General features: G+C 38.2%; 1 protein-coding gene across 4 annotated transcripts in view; it reads left to right on the forward strand.

Annotated features, from left to right (window-relative positions):
• Positions 1-25,478, forward strand: part of CCDC90B (coiled-coil domain containing 90B) — a 53,923-nt gene that overhangs the window by 14,312 nt on the left and 14,133 nt on the right. For 3 of the 4 annotated variants that reach the window (XR_009520379.1, XM_060018185.1, XM_060018186.1), the window contains exons 2-4: positions 18,385-18,504; positions 21,131-21,234; positions 25,222-25,323. Coding sequence is in view for 3 of the 4 variants with exons in the window: in XM_060018185.1 (XP_059874168.1) it covers positions 18,385-18,504; positions 21,131-21,234; positions 25,222-25,323 (326 nt within the window). In the remaining variant the exon portion in view is untranslated. The other variant, XM_060018187.1, reaches the window with a different exon arrangement.

Here is a 25,478-nt window from a genome sequence, read left to right on the forward strand (position 1 = left end):
TCTTTATCCATTCGTCTGTCAATGGGCATCTAGGTTGCTTCCATGACCTGGCGATTGTAAATAGTGCTGCAGTGAACATTGGGGTGTGTGTGTCTTTTTGAATTATGGTTTTCTCTGGGTGTATGCCCAGTAGTGGGATTGCTGGGTCATATGGTAATTCTATTTTTAGTTTTTTAAGGAACCTCCATACTGTTTTCCATAGTGCCTGTATCAATTTACATTCCCACCAACAGTGCAAGAGGGTTCCCTTTTCTCCGCACCCTCTCCAGCATTTGTTGCTTGTAGATTTTCTGATGATGCCCATTCTAACTGGTGTGAGGTGATACCTCATTGTAGTTTTGATTTGCATTTCTCTAATAATTAGTGATGTTGAGCAGCTTTTCATGTGCTTCTTGGCCATCAGTATGTCTTTGGAGAAATGTCTATTTAGGTCTTCTGCCCATTTTTGGATCGGGTTGTTTGTTTCTTTAATATTGAGCTGCATGAGCTGTTTATATATTTTGGAGATTAATCCTTTGTCCGTTGATTCGTTTGCAAATATTTTCTCCCATTTTGAGGGTTGTTTTTTCATCTTGTTTATGGTTTCCTTTGCTGTGCAAAAGCTTTGAAGTTTCATTAGGTTCCATTTGTTTATTTTTCTTTTTATTTCCATTACTCTAGGAGGTGGATCAAAAAATATCTTGCTGTGATTTATGTCAAAGAGTGTTCTTCCTATGTTTACCTTTAAGAGTTTTATACGGTCCAGTCTTGCATTTAGGTCTCTAATCCATTTTGAGTTTATTTTTGTGTATGGTGTCAGGGAGTGTTTTAATTTCATTCCTTTACATGTAGCTGTCCAGTTTTCCCAGCACCACTTATTGAAGAGGCTGTCTTTTCTCCATTGTATATCCTTGCCTCCTTTGACATAGATTAGTTGACCATAGGTGCATGGGCTTATCTCTGGGCTTTCTATCCTGTTCCATTGATCTATATTTCTGTTCTTGTGCCAGTACCATATTGTCTTGATTACTGTAGCTTTGTAGTATAGTCTGAATCAGGGAGTCTAATTCCTCCAGCTCTGTTTTTTCCCCTCAAGACTACTTTGGCTATTCAGGGTCTTTTGACTCTCCATACAAATTTTAAGATTTTTTGTTCTAGTTCCGTAAAAAATGCCATTGGTAAATTGATAGGGATTGCATTGAATCTGTAGATTGCTTTGGGTAGTATAGTCATTTTCACAGTATTGATTCTTCCAATCCAAGAACATGGTATATCTCTCCATCTGTTGGTATCATCTTTAATTTCTTTCATCAATGTCTTATAGTTTTCTGCATACAGGTCTTTTGTCTCCCTAGGTAGGTTTATTCCTAGTTATTTTATTCTTTTTGTTGCAATGGTAAATGGGAGTGTTTCCTTAATTTCTCTTCCAGATTTTTCATCATTAGTGTATAGGAATGCAAGAGATTTCTGTGCATTAATTTTGTATCCTGCACCTTTACCAAATTCATTGATTAGCTCTAGTAGTTTTCTGGTGACATCTTTAGGATTCTCTATGTATAGTATCATGTCATCTAAAAACAGTGATAATTTTACTTCTTCTTTTCCAATTTGTATTCCTTTTATTTCTTTTCTTTTGATTGCCATGGCTAGGAATTCCAAAACTATGTTGAATAATAGTGGTGAGAGTGGACATCCTTGTATTGTTCCTGATCTTAGAGGAAATGCTTTCAGTTTTTCACCATTGAGAATGATGTTTGCTATGGGTTTATCGTATATAGCCTTTATTATGTTGAGGTAGCTTCCCTCTATGCCCACTTTCTGGAGAGTTTTTATCATAAATCGGTGTTGAATTTTGTCAAAAGCTTTTTCTGCATCTCTTGAGATGATCATATGGTTTTTATTCTTCAATTTGTTATTATGGTGTATTACATTGATTGATTTGTGTATATTGAAGAATCCTTGCATCCCTGGGATAAATCCCACTTGATCATGGTGTATGATCCTTTTAATGTGTTGTTGGATTCTGTTTGCTAGTATTTTGTTGAGGATTTTTGCATCTATATTCATCAATGATATCGGTCTGTAATTTTCTTTTTTTATATAGTATCTTTGTCTGGTTTTGGTATCAGGGTGATGGTGGCCTCATAGGATGAGTTTGGGAGTGTTCCTTCCTCTGCAATTTTTTGGAAAAGTTTGAGAAGGATGGGTGTTAGCTCTTCTCTAAATTTTTGATAGAATTCACCTGTGAAGCCATCTGGTCCTGACTTTTGTTTGTTGGAAGATTTTTAATCACAGTTTCAATTTCATTACTTGTGATTGGTCTGTTCATATTTTCTATTTCTTCCTGGTTCAGTCTTAGGAGGTTATACCTTTCTGAGAATTTGTCCATTTCTTCCAGGTTGTCCATTTTATTGGCATAGAGTTTCTTGTAGTAGTCTCAGGATGCTTTGTATTTCTGCAGTGTCTGTTGTAACTTCTTTTTCATTTCTAATTTTATTGACTTGAGTCCTCTCCCTCTTTTTCTTGATGAGTCTGGCCAGTGGCTTATCAATTTTGTTTATCTTCTCAAAGAACCAGCTTTTAGTTTTATTACTCTTTGCTATTGTTTTCTTTGTTTTTATTTCATTTCTTTCTGCTCTGATCTTTATGATTTCTTTCCTTCTGCTAACTTTGGGCTTTGTTTTTTCTTCTTTCTGTAGTTCCATTAGGTGTAAGTTTAGATTGTTTACTTGAGATTTTTCTTGTTTCTTGAGGTAGGCTTGTATAGCTATAAACTTCCCTGTTAGAATTGCTTTTGCTGCATTCCATAAGTTTTGGATCGTCGTGTTTTCATTGTCATTTGTCTCTAGGTATTTTTTGATTTCCTCTTTATTTCTCCAGTGATCGCTTGGTTATTTAGTAACGTATTGTTTAGCCTCCATGTGTTTGTGTTTTTTACGTTTTTTTCCCTGTAATTGATTTCTAATCTCATAGAGTTGTGGTCAGAAAAGATGATTGATATGATTTCAATTTTCTTAAATTTACTGAGGCTTGATTTATGACCCAAGGTGTGATCTATCCTGGAGAATGTTCCATGCACACTTGAGAAGAAAGTGTAATCTGCTGTTTTTGGATGGAATGTCGTATAAATATCAATTAAATCTATTTGGTCTATTGTGTCATTTAAAGCTTGTGTTTCTTTATTAATTTTCTGTTTGGATGATCTGTCCATTTGTGTAAGTGAGGTGTTAAAGTCCCCCGCTATTATTGTGTCACTGTTGATTTCCTCTTTTATAGCTGTTAGCAGTTGCCTTATGTATTGAGGTGCTCCTATGTGGGTGCATATATATTTATAATTGTTATATCTTCTTCTTGGATTGATCCCTTGATCATTATGTTGTGTCCTTCCTTGTCTCTTGTAACGTTCTTTATTTTAAAGTCTATTTTATCTGATATGAGTATTGCTACTCCAGCTTTCTTTTGATTTCCATTTGCATGGAATATCTTTTTCCATCCCCTCACTTTCAGTCTGTATATGTCTCTAGGTCTGAAGTGGGTCTCCTGTAGACAGTATATATATGGGTCTTGTTTTTGTGTCCATTAAGCAAGCCTGTTTCTTTTGGTTGGAGCATTTAATCCATTCACGTTTAAGGTAATTATCGATATGTATGTTCCTATGACCATTTTCTTTATTGTTTTGGGTTTGTTTTTGTAGGTCCTTTTCTTCTCTTGTGTTTCCCACTTAGAGAAGTTCCTTTAGTATTTTTTGTAGAGCTGGTTGGTGGTGCTGAATTCTCTTAGCTTTTGCTTGTCTATAAAGCTTTTGATTTCTCCATCGAAATGAGATCCTTGCTGGGTACAGTAATCTTGGTTGTAGGTTTTTCCCTTTCATCACTTTAAGTATATCATGCAACTCCCTTCTGGCTTGTAGAGTTTCTGCTGAGAAATCAGCTGTTAACCTTATGGGAGTTCCCTTGTATGTTATTTGTCATTTTTCCCTTGCTGCTTTCAATAATTTTTCCTTGTCTTTAATTTTTGCCAATTTGATTACTGTGTGTTTTGGCATGTTTCTCCTTGGGTTTCTCCTTCCTGGGACTCTCTGTGCTTCCTGCACTTGGGTGGCTATTTCCTTTCCCACGTTAGGAAGTTTTCGACTATAATCTCTTCAAATATTTTCTTGGGTCCTTTCTCTCTTCTCCTTCTGAGACTCCTATATTGAGAATGTTGTTGCGTTTAATGTCCCAGAGGTCTCTTAGACTGTCTTCATTTCTTTTCATTCTCTTTTCTTTATTCTTTTCTGCAGCAGTGAATTCCACCATTCTGTCTTCCAGGTCACTTATCTGTTCTTCTGCCTCAGTTATTCTGCTATTGATTCCTTCTAGTGTATTTTTCATTTTGGTTATTGTATTGTTCGTCTTTGTTCTTAAATTCTTCTAGGTCTTTGTTAAGCATTTCTTGCATCTTCTCGATCTTTGCCTCCATTCTTTTTCCGAGGTCCTGGATCATCTTCACTATCATTATTCTGAATTATTTTTCTGGAAGGTTGCCTATCTCCACTTCATTTAGTTGTTTTTCTGAGGTTTTATCTTGTTCCTTCATCTGATACATAGCCTTCTGCCTTTTCATCTTGTTTATCTTTCTGTGAATGTGGTTTTTGTCTTTGTGATAGCTTTGTCTGATTTTGGTTTCAGGGTGATGGTGGCCTCATAAAAGGAGGTCAGAAGTGTTCCTTCCTCTGCAATTTTTTGAAATAGTTTCAGAAGGGTAGGTGTTAACTCTTCTCCAAATGTTTGGTAGATTTCACCTGTAAAGCCATCTGGTCCTGGACTTTTGTTTGTTGGGAGTTTTTTTTGGTTTTTTTTGCAGTACGTGGGCTTCTCACTGCTGTGGCCTCGCCCGTTGCGGAGCACAGGCTCCGGACATGCAGCCTCAGTGGCCATGGCTCACGGGCCCAGCCGTTCTGCAGCACGTGGGATCTTCCCGGACCAGTGCATGAACCTGTGTTCCCTGCATCGGCAGGCGGACTCTCAACCACTGCGCCACCAGGGAAGCTCGGGAGTTTTTTAATTAAGTATTTTCAGTACTGGTACTTGGTCTGCTCATATTTTCTATTCCTGGTTTTGTCTTGGGAGTGTGCACCTTTCTAAGAATTTGTCTATTTCTTTCAGGTTGTCCACTTTATTGGCATATAGTTCCCTGTAGTAGTCTCTTATGGTCCTTCGTATCTCTGTGGTGTTGGTTGTAACTTTTTCTAATTCATTTCTGATTTTATTGATTTGGGCCCTCTCCTTTTTTTTCTTGATGAGTCTGGCTAAAGATTTATCAATATTGCTTATATTTTCAAAGAACCTGGTTCATTGATCTTTTCTATTATTTTCTTCATCTCTATTTCATTTATTTCTCCTCTGATCTTTATGATTTCTTTCCTCCTACTAACTTTGAGTTTTGTTTATTCTTTCTCTAGTTGCTTTCGACATAAGGTTATTTGAGATTTTTCTTGTTTCCTGAGGTAAACTTGTATCGCTTAGAATTGCTTTTGCTGCATCCATAGGTTTTGGATCATCATGTTGTCATTTTCCTTTTTTCAGGTATTTTTTTATTTCCTCTTTGATTTCTTCAGTGACTCATTGGTTGTTTAGTAGCGTATTGTTTAGCCTTGACGTGTTTGTGTGTTTTGCAGTTTTTTTCTTGTAGTTGATTTCTAGTCTCATAGTGTTGTGGTCGGAAAAAAATGCTTGATATGATTTCAATTTTTTAAATTTATCGAGGCTTGTTTTGTGGCCTAGAATGTGATCTATCCTGGAGAATGGTCCATGTGCATGAGAAAAGGATGTTTATTCTACTTCTTTCAGGTGAAATGCTCAATAAATATCAATTAAGCCCATTTCATCCAATGTGTTATTTAAGGCCTGTATTTCTGTCTGTATGATCTGTCCATTGATGTAACATGAGAGTTAAAGTCCCCCTGTTATTATTGTGTTACTGTCAGTTTCTCTTTTGTCTGTTAATATTTGTCTTATATTTTGAGGTGCTCCTATGTTGGGTGTATATATACTTTCAGTTGTTATATCTTCCTCTTGGATTGATCCTTTGATCATTTTGTAGTGTCTTTCTTTGTCTCTTGTGACAGTCATTATTTTTAAAGTCTATTTTGTCTGATATAAGTATTGCTACTCTGGCTTTCTTTTGATTACCATTTGCATGGAATACCTTTTCCATCACTTTCAGTCTGTATGTTTCTCTAGATCTAAAGTGAGTCTCTTGTAGTTAGCATACGCGGGTCTTGTTTTTGTATCCATTCAGCCAGTCTGTGTCTTTTGGTTGGAGCATTTAGTCCATTTACATTTAAGGTAATTAACTATATATATGTTCTTATTGCCATTTTGTTAACTGTTCTGGATTTTTGTAAGTCTTTTATTTCCCCCTTCTTTTGTTCACTTCTCTTGTGATTTGATGACTATATTTAGTGTTGTGTTTGGATTCCTTTTTCTTTTCTTTTTTTAAAAAATATATTTATTTATTTATTTTTGGCTGCACTGGGTCTTCGTTGCTGTGTGTGGCCTTTCTCTAGTTGTGGCTAGTGCGGGCTGCTCTTTGTCTTGGGATGTGGGCTTCTCATTGCGGTGGCTTGTCTTGTTGCGGAGCACAGGCTCTAGGCGCATGGGCTTCAGTAGTTGTGGCTTGTGGGCTCTAGAATGCAGGCTCAGTAGTTGTGGCACACGGGTTTAGTTGCTCCACAGCATGTGGGATCTTCCTGGACCAGGGCTGGAACCTGTGTCCCCTACATTGGCCGGCAGATTTTTAACCACTGCGCCACTAGGGAAGTCCCCTTTTTCTTTCTTGTGTGTAGATCCATTGTAAGTTTTTGGTTGGCAGATACCATGAGGGTTTTGTATAGCAGTCTATGTATATAGATAATTGTTTTAAGTTGCTGCTCTCTTAATTTCAAATGCATTTTAAATACCCTTCATTTGTACTGTCTTCCCCTCACAATTACTGGGAGATTTTTCGTTTGTTTTGGTTTTGCTTTTGGTTTTTTTTGGCCGTACTGCACGGCATGCAGGATCTTAGTTCCCTGACCAGGGATCGACCCCATGCCCCCTGCATTGGGAGCTCAGAGTCTTAACTGCTAGACTGCCAGGGAAGTCCCCACAATTACTGTTTTTGATATCATATTTTACATTTAATTGTTTTGTGTATCCCTTAACTGCTTGTTGTGGATAAACATGATTTTACCACTTTTGTCTTTTAAACTCCCTACTGGCTTTGTGTGTGGGTGATCTCCTACCTTTACTGTATGTTTGCCTTTACTGGTGAGCTTTTTCATTTTGTAATTTTGTTTCTAGTTGTTTTCTTGCTTCTAGCTTCTAGGTGGTCTTTATCATCTAGAGAAATTCCTTTATCATTTGTTGTAAAGCTGGTTTGGTGGTACTCAATTCTTTAAGCTTTTGCTTGTCTGTAAAGCTTTTGATTTCTCCATCGAGTCTGAATGAGAGCCTTGCTGGGTAGAGTTTTCTTGGTTGTAAGTTTTCCCCTTTCATCACTTTAAATGTATTGTGCCACTCCCTTCCGGCCTGCAGAGGTCTGCTGAAAAATCAGCTGATAGCCTTATGGGAATTCCTTTGTATGTTTTTTGTTGATTTTCCCTTGCTGCTTTTAGTATTCTCTCTTTATTTTTAACTTTGTCATTATGATTACAATATGTCTTGGTGTGTTCTTCTTTGGGTTAATCCTCTATGGGAATCTCTGCACTTCCTGGACTTGGATGACTGTTTCCTTTCCCAGGTTAGGGAGGTTTTCAGCTACTGTCTCTTCAAATATTTTCTCAGGCCCTCTCTGTCTTCTCCTTCTGGGACCCCTATAATGCAATATTATTGTGCTGATGTTTTCCAGAGGTCTCTTAAACGGTCCTCATTTCTTTTCATTCTTTTTTCTGTTCAGCTATAGTGATTTACACTGTCTTCTAGCTCACTGATCTGTTCTTCTGAATCATTTAGTCTACTATTAATTCATTCTAGTGTAATTTTCATTTCAGTTATTGTATTCTTCATCTCTGCTTGGTTGTCCTTTGTATTTTCTACCTCTTCATTAAAAACTTCTAACTTCTCGCTCTGTTTATCCATTCTCCTCCTGAGTTCTTTGATTATCTTTACAATCATTACCCTGAACTCTTTCTTGCGTAGATTGCCTATTTCCACATCAGTTACTTCTTCTGTGGTTTTATCTTGTTCCTTCATCAGGCATGTATTCCTCTGCTATCTCATTTTGTCTGATTTGCTATTTGTATTTTTATGTATGTGGCAGGTTAGTTACCTTGGAAATGGCCCTCTGTAGGCGGCATCCTGTGCATCGCAGCGGTGCACTCCTCTCTTGTCACCCAAGCTGTATGCTCTAGGGGTTCCCCCTAAGAGGGCTGTGTGGGCAGTCTGGTAGGTTTGGTTGGCCCCTAATCTAGTTGGTTGCCACAGCCTGCCTTGTGTGGATGCTGCTAGCTGCTATTTAGTGGGGCCTGGTCATGACATGGATGGTCGTGGAATCCTAAGGGGTCCCAAGGCTAGTGCTCACTCACTGGTAGGTGGAGTCAGGGTCCCAAAGTCTCCTGAGCTGTTGCCCACCCACTGGCAAGTGAAGCCAGATCCTGGTGTTAGTGCCAGGCTACTGTCAGGCAGAGCTGGTTCTGGAGTCTGGCTGCAGGGCCCAGGGATCCCAGAGTTCATTTCAGATTGTTGGTGTGGGGCCAGCTCCTGACACCATTGGATCTGGGGTCCAGGGTGTTCCAAAGTTTGCATTGGCCTGCTAGTGGGTAGGGCCAGGACCCAGCTGGCCCCAGGGTAGGGTCTGGCCTCCACTGCAGGATCATAGGTTTGTTGCTTCTAGTGTCTGCCTCCTGGTGTGTGAGGCTGGTCTAAGGGCCTGTGCAGGCTTCTTGGCAGGAGGGACCGGTGTCTGCCCACTAGTGGTTGGGGCTGGGAGTTGGCCCTCCTGTTGGCTGGGCTTTGTCTAGGGGTGTGTCCAGAGATGGCTGTGGGCTTTTTAGTCTTTAGGCAGCTTCAGTGCTTATGGGTGGAGCCGTGTCCCTGCCCAGTTAGTTGTTTGTCCTGAGGCTTCCCAGCCCTGGTGCCTGCAGGCTGTTGGGTGGTACTAGGTCTTGGCTAATGAGCCAAGATAGCAGCTGCCAGCAGCAGCAGTGCTCACACAGCTGAATGTTCCCCAGTTTCTGCCACCTGTGTCTATGTCCCCAGGGTGAGCCACAGCCATCTGCCTCACCGCCTCTCCAGGAGACTCTCCAAGACCAGCAGGCAGGTCTGGCCCACACGCCTATCAAGTGACTGCTTTGCCCTGGGTCCTGGAGTGCGTGAGATTTTTGTGTGGACCTTTAAGAGTGAAGTCTCTTATTCCCTCAAGTCCTGCGGGGCTCCTGCAGTTAAGCCCCATTAGCCTTCAAAGTCAAACACTCTGGGGGCTCATCTTACAGGTGTCAGACCGCTGGGCTGGAGAGCCTGACGTGGGGCTCAGAAATCTCACTCCTGTGAGATTACCTCTGCAACACAATTATTCTCCAGTTTGTGGAGATGGGATTTGATTATATCATGTGTTCACCCCTCCTCTCCATCTTGTTGTGGTTCCTTCTTTATGACTTTAGTTGTAGAAGATCTTTTCTGGTAGGTTCCAGTCTTTTTCATCAATGGTTGCTCTGCAGACAGTTGTGATTTTTCTATGCTTGTGTGAAGAGATGAGCTCAGGGTCTTTCTACTCCACCATCTTGGCCACTCTCTCCCAAGATGGAGCTCTTTTTTTGTGTACACGGTTAAGTTAGAAAAAGCCAGCCTGATAAAAATGTCTTTTCAGAATTCTGACCTTAAACAAAAGCCCTTCTAGGGGGAACCTGCATTTCTCTTCCTTTGTCTTTTAAATGTAAATGTACTCCCTGATCTTTGCGCGAGCGCGCGCGCGCGCGCGCGTGTTTTGAGAACTTGGTCTCTGCCATCCAAAAGGTGCACATATGGTATACATTTGGCAACCTATCGAATAGCCTGGGATTCTGAGCAGTCTTTTGTGTGACTGTACCACCTCTCAGGGGCTTTTTGCCATCTTAACCTTTGTTGAGTCAACCTGTACAATGAAGTCTTGTACTTTCTTAACTGTTTTGGGGAGTAAACTTTCTGGATCTTGTTTAGGCTCCATCTTTTGCACTCTCTTACGGGGAAGCCTCTTGCATCTTACTGGTTTGAGTCACTATTAAGGTACATCTCATTAATGACTAGATGATGGATCCTTCAAATTTGAGAAACTTCAATTGGTAAATTTTTAGAGAGCTCATTATAAACAGCTGTTTTATTGGTACCTATGGGGGGGGAAAACAAAAGGTGGGAAATACACATAATGGTGTTGACTGAAAAAAACATGCACAACATGAGAGCTGTGAATTAAGTTTTATTTGGGGCATAATGAGGACTATAGCCCAGGAGACAGCCTCTCAGATAGCTCTGAGGAACTGCTCCAAAGAGGGAGAGGGAAAGGTCAGTATATATATGATTTTAGTGAAGCGGGGGGGGGGGGGATATGTGCAGTCCAGCACACATTTTTGCAGAAGGTTACTCCTGGTCATGAGAAGCAGATGTCTCCCTTGATGATTTTAGTGCTTTTCTAAATATGAAAAGATACAAGAATTTGGGCTCATAAAACCTTCTCCTGAAACTATCTAACTATCTGAAGGCCTGTTCTGTCAATTTTTCCCAGAGCACAGAGTGCCTCATTCCTGATCTCCGCCCTGAACTCCTTTCAGGGTGTGTTGAAGGTCAGTGACTGCAGTGGCTAGTGACTTAATCCTTAGAGAGGCAGATGGCAAATGCAAGTTTTTAGTTGGCAGTGGTTAACCTAAAAACTCCCTTAGTTTAAAACAAACCAAAAATACAAATGGTTTGGGAAGCCTTGTTTGTGGTCTCCACTTCCCCTAAGTGGGTCTTACAGATGCTACTAAAAACATTAGAATAATTCATGTTAACTAGGTTGATTAACAGGGGGGAAAAAAACTGAAGGGAAATTCTAGAGACTTTTTCCCAACCAGGTGGAAATTTTAAAGGGAAGTGTCCCAAATTAATAAAGAAATCTTTAGATGGTTTTTTTTAAATGGAGTAAATAAAATGGAAATTAATGGGATTAAATCAAAGGTTTGATACAGCACTACCTGAGGTTGGATGGGCCAAAGGGATCCCTTGCTGTCCCCAACATTACAGGGCCCCAGACAAGTCCACTCTGTTTACCTCAGTGTTTTATTTATTTGTTTGTATTTATGTATTTATATATTTAAAAGGCTGGAAGAAAATTACACTCAGATACCTGACCAACAGTTACTTGGGGCAACAGGCCAATAAAGTTAAAAGATTGAGAAAAGGGCTTGAAACCCTTGGCTCAACTCCCCACTGGGGATCCCAGAGCGTTTTATACAAAAATAGATACAATGGTCAGGATAAAAAGAAAGGCTTCTAGGACTCCTTGTAAGACCTACACTTGTCGATTGAGTCCTCATGGAAACTAAAGTTAAAAGAATAAAAGTTGATAGAATTGAGATGAAAATTTATAAAAATGTACCCATTTTAAGTGGGCTTTATATAAGATGGTTACATCTCTTTTGCTTAATTATATCGTGGAATAGACATGTTTTACTGGTGAATGCTTCCCCTGCTTGGTATTATAAGGCAGGGCATATGAATTTGCCCCCTCAGGAAATATTAATTAAACATGCTAAAGGAAACCAGTAGCATTACCTGAGCCCACACAGTATAAAGTAAAACTGAGAAAGAGGGCCTTTGTTGAATGCCTTATGCAAGCTTTTGAAGGCATGATAAATTAAGCCCTGAAATCCTAGAACACAGAACTCCCGAATTGCAGTTTAGTTGGAAATCTTCTCACTGATATAAAAAAGGAAATTAAAGAAAACATAGTTGGGCAAATTCATCTTTTAATATCATTTAGGTGACAGACCCGTTCTTTGTGGAATTAAAAGCAACATCTTTGTCTTGCAAATCTCTATAAATCAGAAATGTAAATACAGCCCACAATGATCTGAGACTGAACCTAATTAGCTCAGTCAGGTTTCAGAACCTGAAACCAACGCGGGAAAAAGGAAAAAAGTGGCCGTTTTAAACTCAAACCACTGGAAAGGCTCCCTTAGCCAAAATCTAATTCATAGCCTCCTTAAGGGTTTATCAAGGACGAATACAAATATTAAAAGTCTTTTCCACAAATAGTAAAGCCTTTGTCATCTGAGCAAAGAAATTTAACTTACTCCAACTGTTATAAATAACTAGTAAATTTACATTGTAGTACAAGAATCATAATTAAGTTTTTAAAGTGAAGCTATGAGATCTCTAAATTTGTCTGTTTATGTGTCTGTGTAGACATTATATGTATGAAATATCTCTACCTCTGGGAAATATTATCAAAATTAAATTTATAAAGAGCTCTATTTAATTGACTTAAAAGTAAGTGCTTACAAATTAAATATTTCTAAATATGAAAGAAACTGGCCGGAAGGAATTTCAGGGTCACATGATCTAGGAAATATTCAATATTAAATTAACGTCTGGTATTAAAGCTAGTTTAAGTTTGCTGGTTTAATCAATGTAGACATATCTTACTTTTATAATAAAAGTAAGTTTACCAAAGGTCAACATGTTCATGTTATTTCTGTTAGAGTTTGTCAGCAAAAAAAAAAAAAAAATTTTTTTTAACTTGGTATGGTAGTATTTTCATAAGTTATAAAATAAAGGGGAATGGAATGAGAGTTTTTAGGTGAACCCTTTAGGAATAATTATGTTTGGGGTATGTTTATTTAAAATAGTTTCTCCAGATTTTTGGTAAGTTGAGTTTTGCTAAGTTAAATTAAATGATGGCAGTTCACTGAATATCCAGGTCATTTCAAATAAGATAAAATACTGGAACAGTAATTGCTAAACAGATCTAAATTTACCTACTTTTGTCTCCTTACGAGAGGGAAACTAAAGATGTTTGGGTTTATTAGACCCATATCTTATACCACATTGAGGAAAGAAATTATGTTATATGTTTCTAGAGGTTATAGGATATTCCAATAAGGAAATGCTGGTATGACAGTTTACAGTTACTTGCTGATTGTCGATTTTTGGTAGAGAGTAAGGTTTTTAAGGGTTAAAGGTGGAATATGTAATTAAAATTACTAAAAATAATAAGGGAAACATTTCAATATGCAAGGAAAGTAGGATGGGTGTTTTCAGCAAAAGAAGGTGTGAGGAATGAAAGTACATTTTGTTAAAGGGAAAAAATGATTGTCCTAGAACTGGTTATTTTTGGATGGAAAAATATGGGATAAACTAATACATATACAAAAAGTCTTAGAAGGTATGTAGAAAGGGAGCCCTGAAAAAGGAGTTTTGTACATAGTCAGGCTGGGATTAGATTAAATTTAATTAAATTTAGGTAAATTTACCTAATTAGGTAAATTACCTAATTACCTAATTAGGTAAATAGATTTTGTTATTAAAAGTAGGCTGGTGCAAAACTGGATTTGGTTCCTCTCTTTGTTAAGAGAACAAAGTTTTCTTGGAGTATTGCTATTGGAAACAGATTGTGTGAGTTTCTTTGCCTTTAAGTGATCTGTATTTGTTTTTTGAAGTACTGTTTCACAATAACCTATGATCCTATTTGACCAAGTGTTTTGAAACCTTTTTGATGTTTTTGACAAACTTCCCAAATATGAAATTCTTTTTTTTTTAATAGTTCCGCTAACATCTTTTTTTTTTTTTTTTGGCCATGTTGGGTCTCCGTTGCTGTGCGCGGGCTTCTCTAGTTGAGAAAGTGGGGGCTACTCTTCGTTGTGGTGTGCGGGCTTCTCATTGAGGTGGGTTCTCTTGTGGAGCAGGGCTGTAGGCACATGGGCTTCAGTAGTTGTGGCATGTGGGCTCAGTAGTTGTGGCTCACAGGCTGTAGAGTGTAGGCTCAGTAGTGGTGGCACATGGGCTTAGTTGCTCCACGGCACGTGGGATCTTCCCAGACCAGGGATCTATCCTGTGTCCCCTGCATTGGCAGGTGGATTCCTCACCACTGCACCACCAGGGAAGTCCCCCAAATATGAAATTCTAACTAAAGTTCTTTTGACCTCCAGCTGACTCTGGGATGCTTTGAAGGAACCCTGAGACATCTCAGAGAAGAATATTAAACTAATTAGGCTTATTTGGTATTTTAAATTACTTGAGAAGCATCATCAAGTGATTGGAGATGAACCATAGGTTATAGTGTATAGATAAATGTCATTAATACAGATATTCCAAAATTTATATGGAATACCTAAAAATCTGATGTGCCCTGGTATAAGTTATCAGTCATAAGTCTAATTATCTTAAAATGTGCATCACATAAATATCCAAGTTTCTTGTCAATTGCATTGTAATCAGATCTTTAACCGTGCCATTTTAAGTCTTGTCGTTCATAAACAATCATTGTTTTACTCTGATGCTTTTATAAAATGAAGATCTTAAAGAAGATTCGTAAAAATGACTTTTTGACAAATATAAGTTTCTGATAATTTTCAGATCATACCACTGAACTGGGTAAGATATTACAGAATTCGGATGGAGACCTGATGACTGCATTCAGATCTTCAGGAATTAATTACATGAGACTAAATGAACTGATGAATATGATTTATAATTTTATCACTTTTTCTGAAATATACTGGATTTTAATCCTTGTTTTCCAGGAAAACAGGAAAAGCTTTCCTCTTATGCTATGACCTACAACAAGTTGATAAAGTATACCTTTGTAAACAAAGATGAAATATATATCATTTTCTCTCTGCCTGATCCTTCCAGAATTTGGCTTCTCCAGCTGGCTCCCCTGTGAACTTGATGGTTTATTGCAACCAGATTACAACTAGTTATACTAATCATTGCTTTAATTTGTTCTCCTTGTTTTCAATTTGTTTATACTTTCTGTCTCTGCTGTACTATGACTTTATTAATGTATAAAGCTGTATTAGTTGTGTTACCTACATCCTGTCTGTTTTATAAGATTACTGTCTACTGGGGAATTCCCTGGTGGTCTAGTGGTTAGGACTCCAAGCTTTTACTGCTGAGGTTGCAGGTTCAATCCCTGGTCGGGGAAGATCCCACAAGCTGCACAGCGTGGCCAGGAAAAAAAAAAAAATTGTTGTCTTTTGCATTACCCAATGTGTAACCAGGTCTCCAGCAAAATTAATGATGGCTAAAAGTCTTCAGACTGTTGATTATATATACATAACCTACATAAAATAACTGTAATAGTACAACTCTAGTTATGGGAAGAAGCAACAAGGGAAAACATTTCCTGGATCAAAAGAGACTAGTAAGACAGGTGATCCAGAGAAGTTCAGATTATCAACAGGGCCTAATCCAAAAATTAACACATTGAGTATAGCCTATCAACAGAATCTTCACCTGATCTAGGAATGAGCCTTCCTAGCACCATGGGACAAAATTGGTTATGAAATGCTTCCCAAATGATGGTTGGATTTATGAGCAAGGCGAGGCACCGTGGATGAAAAATGTTGCCTGCCATATCAGTAAACGAAGGATGCTGCAGCCACCAGCCACTGCAGCCACCCTCAGCTATGCACTCTGAGGGGATTCAGGGTGGAGAAAAGCAGGACACCGGTCCTAGATAGTTAAGGTGCATATCAAAGGAATGATTTCAGTGAGCCCAGACCCTTGCATCTTCCCATACATAGTAAAGTGCTAAATTCATTAACTTGAGATGTCTGGTTTTCTTTAACAGTAATCTTTTGATGTTCCAACTACCTGGTTTTTGTTGCAAAACTCCTGTATATCTTGGCTCCTCCCTTACCTCTTCGGAGCAGTCTCTCAGACAATCTGAGAGGCTGTCCTCCAGGCTTAAGTCCTCAGAAAATCCACTGAATAAAACATAATTCTCAACTTTTAGGTTGCACTTTTTTTTTTTTCAGTCAACAAGTAGGAAGCTTCTCCTTGTGGAAGGTATTCAGAGTTTGTTGACTGAAGTCAGAGGAACTATGTACTAATATGCCTTGCTCTGAGACCGTAAGATCTCAAATTACTTAGCTCCTCTGAGCCTCAGTTTTCCTCATCCACAACATGAGAATTTTAAGGATAAAGTAATAGGTGTGAAAATAGTAACATGTTGTATAAATATTATTACTGATTTTTTCCCCTAAACCCCAAATAAAAGACTGAACTTCTAATCAACTGAATGAACTTCTAATCAAGGATAGGTAACTAAGGGTACCAATCATTGTTCCTAATGCAGTTGTTATAGAAATCTGCCCCTCTTTTTCCTCTAATTTTCTTTTTCTCTCCCTCCTTAGGTTTAATATTGACCCACAGGCACACTGCTTAACTCTTCTAGATGCCACTCAAAGCCAAAAAGATTGTCGACCTCTGTGCTAATGAGTGTGTGTGTGTTCAAAATTGATCCACCTTTACATCTGCTTCCTTTTATTTCTGGTTAACCAGAATTCATCTGAGTACTTGAATTAATTAATATAAAGGACTAGACATTACTCTTTCATTATTTGAATTAGAGTTTATCTTTAGATTTTTTTTAAAAACATCTGTTTCCTGTTTATTAGTCTATAAAGTCAATGAAGACATCTGTTATGTCTGGTTTTGCTCATCATCCCCTGTGCCTAACACAGTGCCTGGCACTCAGATGTTTCTTGACTAGAAAGTTATATAGGAAGGAATCACATTTGCCTTACACTATACTAGCAGAAAAGTAATACCTGAGGTTGCAGCTTTGTCTTTTAAGTACCTAGATGTCTTAAGTGGCTTAGGATAAAAAAGACAGCATGGGGTATAAGACAGCATGAGATTTGGAGTCAGAAGACCTGGATCTGAATCCTGATTCTGCCAGAGACTCTATGACCTTAGGCAAGACCTTACGCAAAACCTTAGGCTTTACCTTTCCTAGGCTTGATTTTCTTATCTAAAAAGGTGAATAATACCACGATGCCTTAGTAGTATATAAAGTATCTAGTATAGTACCTTGTGTTTGATTAGTAGTTTATACTAATTAGCAGTTATTTCACATAATACATAGTAATGGCAATAAAGTTGTATATAGACAGAGTTCTCCCCCAAAGAAAATACTTTTTAATAAATTCATCAGCAGTAGATAGAAAGGAACCATTCTGTGTCTAGGTTAAAAATTGGGAATTTATTGAAATAGGACATTTATTTCAAAAATGCGAACAACGTCCTAGGTCTTTTGTGTTGATACCACTAAATACTTCTGGATTTAAAATCCGATTCACTGATTGATTCAACAATAAAATACTGTGAGCCAACTATTTGCCAAGCACTGTTTTAGGTACTAAAGATACAGATGAAAGACACAGTCCAGGCCTCATGGCACTTACATTCTGGTTCAGAGAGACAAGCAGTAAACAAGATAATTTCAGATTAGAACTGAGAACTGTGTAGGAAATAAACTGTGGATATATAAAGAGTGGGAGGACAGAAAGCTACTTTAGACGGGGGTATATGTCTAAAAATTATCACAGCTCTATGAAAGACTTCTGAGCAAGAAGGAGAGTTGCTGGACAGTTTCTGCTCTCCAGTAATTAGAGGTGTGCCAGCAATACCCAAAGCTTTTTTTTTTTTTTTTAATAAATTTATTTATTTACTTTGGGCTACTTCGGGTCTTTGTTGCTGTGCGCAGGCTTTCTCTAGTTGAGGCGAGCGGTGTCTACTCTTCGTTGCAGTGTGCGGGCTTCTCATTGTGGTGGCTTCTCTTTGTTGCGGAACACGGGCTCTAGGCGCGTGGGCTTCAGTAGTTGTGGCATGCGGGCTCAGTATCTGTGGCTCACGGGCTCTAGAGCGCAGGCTCAGTAGCTGTGGCGTATGGGCTTAGTTGTTCCGCGGCATGTGGGATCATCCCAGACCAGGGCTCGAACCCATGTCCCCTGCATTGGCAGGCGGATTCTTAACCACTGCGCCACCAGGAAATCCCCCCCAAAGCTTTTGATGTATATTATGTTATGATGTTAGACTGACTCTTAAAATTTTGGAATACTAAAAGACAGCAAACATTTACTGAATGTTTACTACGTACAGAATAATGTTAGAGACTTTCAAATAAAAGAATCAGGGGCTCAAGGACTTCCCTGGCAGTCCAGTGGTTAAGACTACCCTCCCAATGCAGCGGGTATGGGTTCGATCCCTAGTCAGGGAATTAAGAACCTGCATGCTGCACGGCGTGGCGAAAAAAAAAAAAAGAATCAGGGGCTCAGATAAATCCTTTATCTTGCTTGAAATTACAGAATTCCCAAGTAGAAGAGCTGGAACTGTATTACAAATAGATGGGGGGAAATGCTTTAGAAGCTAAAATGTGACGCTTCTATTAGTTACTACAAAAAAAACTGCCTTCTCTTTTCAGATTTCTTCACCACCGCAACCAAGGAAGGATATGATATGAGGCCAGTGGACATAACTCCTTTAGAACAAAGGAAATTAACGTTTGATACGCATGCATTGGTTCAGGACTTGGAAACTCATGGTGAGAAACATGGGTCCCTTTTGAAAGAATATCAGCAGCACTCATAACAAATTACCTAGTCAAGACAACATCACCATTATGAACAATTAAGAGTCACTGTTTAGGTTGCTTCCATGTCCTGGCTATTGTAAATAGAGCTGCAATGAACATTGTGGTATATGACTCTTTGAATTATGGTTTTCTCAGAGTATATGCCTAGTAGTGGGATTGCTGGGTCGTATGGTAGTTCTATTTTTAGTTTTTTAAGGAACCTCCATACTGTTCTCCATAGTGGCTGTATCAGTTTACACTCCCACCAACAGTGCAAGAGGGTTCCCTTTTCTCCACACCCTCTCCAGCATTTATTGTAGATTTGTTGATGATGGCCATTCTGACCGGTGTGAGATGATATCTCATTGCAGTTTTGGTTTGCATTTTTCTAATGATTTAATGATGTTGAGCATTCTTTCATGTGTTTGTTGGCAATCTGTATATCTTCTTTGGAGAAATGTCTGTTTAGGTCTTCTGCCCATTTTTGGATTGGGTTGTTTGTGTTTTTGATATTGAGCTGCATGAATGGATAAAGATGTGGCACATATATACAATGGAATATTACTCAACCATAAAAAGAAACGAAATTGAGTTATTTGTAGTGAGGTGGATGGACCTGGAGTCAGTCATACAGAGTGAAGTAAGTCAGAAAGAGAAAAACATACCGTATGCTAACACATGTATATGGAATCTATAAAAAAGAATGGTCATGAAGAACCTAGGGGCAAGACGGGAATAGAGACGTAGACCTACTAGAGAATGGACTTACGGACATGGGGAGGGGGAAGGGTAAGCTGGGGCAAAGTGAGAGAGTGGCATGGACATATATACACTAACAAATGTAAAACCGATAGCTAGTGGGAAGCAGCCGCATAGCACAGGGAGATCAGCTCCGTGCTTTGTGACCACCTAGAGGGGTGGGATAGGGAGAGTGGGAGGGAGGGAGATGCAAGAGGGAAGAGATATGGGGATATATGTATAACTGATTCACTTTGTTATAAAGCAGAAATTAACACACCATTGTAAAGCAATTATACTCCAATAAAGATGTTAAAAAAAAGTCACTATTTAAATATGAGCCATCCATAAAATAGAATATTTTAGTCACGAAAATGGTATAGTTTGAAGAGTATTTACTGATGTGAGAAATGCTCAAGATACATGTGCAGAATGATTCCAATTATGTAAAAAAACAACTGTAGTTTCTAGGCTGATACTAAAGTTTATGTGGAAGTACAAGCACAATGTTTAAGAATAGAAAAAAAGAAAATCAAAGAATGTCACAAAAAATTACCAGATGTCAAAACAGTTATTTAAAGTATATGAAGAGCTTCCCTGGTGGCGCAGTGGTTGAGAGTCCGCCTGCCGATGCAGGGGACAGGGGTTCGTGCCCCAGTCCGGGAAGATCCCACGTGCTGCGGAGCGGCTGGGCCCGTGAGCCATGGCCACTGAGCCTGCACGTCCGGAGCCTGTGCTCCGCAACGGGAGAGGCCACAACAGTGAGAGGCCCACGTACCGCAAAAATAAATAAATAAAGTATATGAAACTATAGGAATAGAAGAGTTGATTTAATGGAATAGAATGGTATTCAGAAACGTGTGTCTTAGAAAGCAATGAAGAAGGCATTACAAATTAGGGAAAGGAAGGACTGTTTAATAAATGAGCTATGATAAATGACTAGCCATTGGAAAAAAATAGATTCCCTTACTGAAAAATAAATTCCAGATTGATGAAAAGCTAAATGTAAAAAAAAGAAAGACTACGAAAAATATTATAATATAGAAATATTTTTTGACTTATAGAGTAAGGAAGCAAGACAAAACTCAAAAGCAATGAAAGTAAAAGTAAAGACTGACAGATGTGACTACAGAAATATTTATTTAAATCTGTGTATCGAAGGATATGATCTGTAAGGTTAAAAATGTTAGCAACACATATGACAGTGAGCCTATTGCTTTAATATACAAAGAATTCATATGAATCAATAAGAAAAGTTAAGCAGTTTTATAGAAAAATGGACAAAGGCCATAAACAGTTCACAGAAAAATAAATTACCAATAAATGTACGTAAAGATGCTTAATCAAGGAAATGCAAATTTTAAGTATAAAAATAATAATGCAATACCATTTTAATGCCAATTATACACTCAAAAAAGACTAGTAATACCCATGTTGATGTAAATGTGGGGAAATGGATCAGTGGAATTAAAACTGGAGAGTGCTTTTTAGAGAGTAATTTAGCATAATCTGTCGATTTTTAATTATAACCATTTTTTTAAAAGACTGCAGTTGACCCTTGAACAACACAGGGGTTGGGGCACTGACCGCCTGTGTAGTCAAAAATCTGCATGTAACTTTATAGTGGCCCTCTGTATCCGCAATTGCACATCCACAGCTTCAAGCAACCACAGATTGTGTGGTATGGTAGTATTTACTATTGAGAAAAATCTGCATCTAAGTGGACCCACTCAGTTCAAATCCATGTGTTCAAGAGTCAACTGCATGAAAATTTAAATGACAGAAGTTATTCTAGCTGTCTATTTTGAGAAGGATGTGCACTTTTTAAAAAATATAAATACCTATTTGCCACTTGTAGGATTTGACAAAGCACAAGCAGAAACAATTGTATCAGCATTAACCATTTTATCGAATGTCAGCCTCGATACTATCTATAAGGAGATGGTCACTCAAGCTCAACAGGTAATGTTTTCATTTTTATCACTTCTGACAGTTTCATTAGACAATCTTTTTCATAACTGCATCTCTGTTTAGCCACCCACCTTCTAAACACACCTGCATCTTCCTTATTATTCTCTCTAAAGGAACCAAAAACGAAAAACGTGTAGCAAAGTCAGTATCCAGAGAGACTGAGGAGTTAGAATAGTCATCACAAAATTATGGTAACACAAAGAGTAAAATTTTGTCAGATCTTTCATTGTGTAAGATAATTATATTATTTGAGTCATGGGATGGTGGTAGATTGTTAGTGAAACAACTTTTTCCACATAGAAAGCCCACCACAGTAGAAGAGCTGACCAGTTTACTGCAGTCATGTGTATGTTCTGGTTAATTTTCACAAAGTTGGAAAGCTGGAAGGGACTTACATACATGGCTGGGAAGGAGTTCATAAATCACCTAAGATGCTTTAATCTGACCAGATAGCTGAATCCTTAAACGCCAAGTAATACCATTTACGAAGAACTTAAGAAGTGAGAGGCAGTGCTGGGGACTGCTCATATATGATCTTATTTAATCTCTCTAACAACCTTGAAAAGTAGGTAGAATTATTCTGTTTTACCACTGAAGAAAGGATCAGAGAGGTTCAGTAATTTGCAAGAGTTGTCATTGTGGTGCTATGGACAAAAAGCAATAATTTTATATGAAGGATAGAATAAGCTAAATGAATTTAACTGTAGAATAATAATTCATAATCTGTCAATCATGAATTAATTACTGTGTTGAAGAATCCATTTTCTTTGGTTATATTTTTTTAATTTTTTAAATTTAGGCTTTCTTCTTCAGATAAATATTTCACAGCAGAGAAATATTAGGATTTCTTTCTTACATAAAATTAGGAGCTCTTGCATAAAACGTCATTACTTCAAAGGTCATGAAAGAGCGAAATTTTTAAAAGATTTTTTCTGTAATATCCAATTAATTATGTATTTAGAATTAAAAGCATTCAGCCCCTAGATTTAACTTAACTTTAAATTTGTATGTGTATTATTTTAGCTAAATTTATTCAGGATCATAACAGACTATTAATATTAAATCCACCAAAGAAAAAGCCACTCATTTAATCCCCCCCAAACCTTTGAGCTATCCTGAAAGAGCTAATGGTACTCTTAAATCAGATTTTTAAGTTTCTCTGCAATATAATCAGTGAATTAAAACTTTTTTGAGGAATTTTTATGCTGCCAGGGCCATTTAATCTTACATTTAAAATGTAGGATTAGGGGCTTCCCTGGTGGCGCAGTGGTTGAGAGTCCGCCTGCCGATGCAGAGGACACGGGCTCGTGCCCCGGTCTGGGAGGATCCCACATGACGCGGAGCGGCTGGGCCCGTGAGCCATGGCCGCTGAGCCTGCGCATCAACGGGAGAGGCCACAACAGTGAGAGGCCCGTGTACCACACACACACACACACACACACAAAATGTAGGATTGGATGTAGGAACACTACTACTGAACTTTTGGGTTTTTTATTACTGGTGTATGAAATCAAAATCCCATTCCATCCTTGAGCCATAGGCCATGAGGCAAACAAGCTTCATACCTGATCACTTCAGAAAGAGCCATGCTAAGTCAAGTGTGCTCAGTCTGAGAATTCGGTTATATTCTGAATTTGCTTCTAGTCTGAATAACATTCATATTCTCTGGTGGCGCCACAATAGTTACAATGATCACACTTTTAATAGATTTGACTGTATTAAATTTTTCCACTTAAAGTTTTTGAAGATGCACATACGTGCTATCTTATAGGCTTTTTGAGTCCCAAACTATTTAGAGGTGGAAAGGGAGATAGAAAGAGTTTAGAGTCACAGTACAGTAATTCCTTATTCTCAGGTTCAGAGTCTATAACAAGTATGTAGTTACATTTTCTACTCTTCTGTATGTAGTTCTGGTAATAAAATAACATTTTATTAAAGACTTAAACAAAAATAATATTATAGTTAATGTCTTCGAACTCCTTCATAATGATATTTGGGGGGAACAAGACCGACAACCCCTAGAGGCCACTTCTGTATGATTTCTGAGGTAATTCTCATGAATATTTCAAGCAGAACTGCATAAAAGAAAATGAACCTCCCTCCCCAATAATATAGATGAGGGATAGGGAAAGCATTAGAGTCAGGGATGTCTATTGTACACAGTAAAAAATACTTTTTCATTTTATGATAGGAATAATATTTAAAGCAAAACTCCCTCCACATCAAAACATTGGAGTCACACTGTCCTGCTTCAGCCATTTAGACACCTGTCTCATCACATTCATCGAATGCTAACTGTGCACCAAGTATTACTGTAAGCATTTTACATGCATTATTATCATTTAGTCCTCAAAACAACTCTATAAGATATAGGTAGTTTTTATTCCCATTTCAGCAAAGAGGAGGTCAAAGAAGCTAAATAACGGGCCCAAAGGCTCATAGTAAATGTCAGCGTTTGGATTCAAACCCAGGCAGCCTGACTCCAGACCTCACATTTTTAACCTCCAGTCTATGTGGCTGTGCCATCTGACCGCTGTTCTTAGAGAACATGTGTGCATTCCAGACCCTTTGAAGACTGAGTCATTCCGTAGCCATGCATCTGGAACTACTGTAGCCTCTGTTTTCTAAATGTCAAGGCAGTTTTGAAATAGCCTTTTTCACCCATATTGTGGTCAGTGGAGGACTGTAACCCCAACAATGCACTCCTAGCCACAAACTATGACAAAATGGGAGTTCCACTAGTCATTCTGTTCTTGTTTGGGTTTTTCTGTTTTGTTTATAAACCCTGTTATAGAGGGTCTTTTTCAAGGTTACACCTTCATCTACTTTTTCTTTTGATTAAAAAGAGATAAAAGATGAGTCAGCAAGCTACACGATTTTGAGAAGTTTAGTGGTTAACGTTACATTTGCCTTGTAAGACTGCTTTAAATCATTTCTACAAAAATGTCCCTCCCTAGCAAAGTAAAAGTTTATAAGTCTATCAGATAGGGCTTCCCTGGTGGTGCAGTGGTTAAGAATCCGCCTGCCAATGCAGGGGACCCAGGTTCGATCCCTAGTCTGGGAAGATCCCACATGCCACGGAGCAACTAAGCCCGTGCACCACAGCTACTGAGCCTGTGCTCTAGAGCCCGCTAACTCCTGAAGCCCGTGCTCCACAACAAAGAGTAGCCCCCGCTCATTGCAACTAGAGAAAGCCCACACGCAGCAATGAAGACCCAACACAGCCAAAATTAAATAAAATAAATTTTAAAAAAAGAAAGAACTTGTGTGGTGATGGAGGTGTTAACTAAAAACTTAAAAAAATAAATCTATCAGATAGGGGCCACCTTTTCTTTCACAAATTCTTTGTAGTGCCAAATATAGGAAAGATACTCAGGAATTTAAACCAAACTATGTTATACTGACAATTATTTAAACGATACTTCTATTTTATTACCTGACTTCTAAGTCTTATTCAGTATCCTAGAAATTTCTGATGGTAGAAGATCCTTCAAAATCAACTTCCCTGGCGGTCCAGTGGTTAAGACTCCGTGCTTCCACTGTCTGGGGTGCAGGTTCAATCCCTGGTCGGGAACCAAGATCCCGCAAGCCGCGCAGCCAAAAAATAAAAACTAAAAAAAAAAAAGCAAAGCAATGAAAGATAAAAACTTTCCCATGTAGATATTTTTAAAATAAATAAACAATAAAAAAAGAGTATTTGCTGAGGAGCTCTTGGAGGTTAAGTAAGCATTTAATTGGGATTCTTTCATTGAAAAGACCTAGACATGTGTTTCTCTTCACTGGGAAATACTTTTTCTTCCTTGAATCTCCTACTTCTTTTAATTTTGATATTTCAGATATATAGGTTTCATTTGTTTTGTTTTTTACTTAGCCAAGCAACATTATACCTTGTAGCAAGACAATAATTTTTTTTAATTTTCATGAACAACTCCATGCAAGGGGATGGCATCACTCAGTTATTTTAATTTTTCATTTTAGGAAATAACAGTACAGCAGTTAATGGCTCATTTGGACTCCATCAGGAAAGACATGGTCATCCTAGAGAAAAGTGAATTTGCAAATCTGCGAGCAGAGAACCAGGTGATACAAGTCTCAATTTATTACTAATAAAATAACTGATTTCATAAGTATCCTACTTGGTGAAGAATAGGACCCCAAAACAATTTCATGTGGTTATTAAATAATTATTAGCAAGTTTTTAGATAAAAGTATACATGTTTAACCATACCTAATCT

Source organism: Delphinus delphis, chromosome 8 (genome assembly GCF_949987515.2).
Source record: "Delphinus delphis chromosome 8, mDelDel1.2, whole genome shotgun sequence".
In the NCBI taxonomy this organism is placed as follows: domain Eukaryota; kingdom Metazoa; phylum Chordata; class Mammalia; order Artiodactyla; family Delphinidae; genus Delphinus; species Delphinus delphis.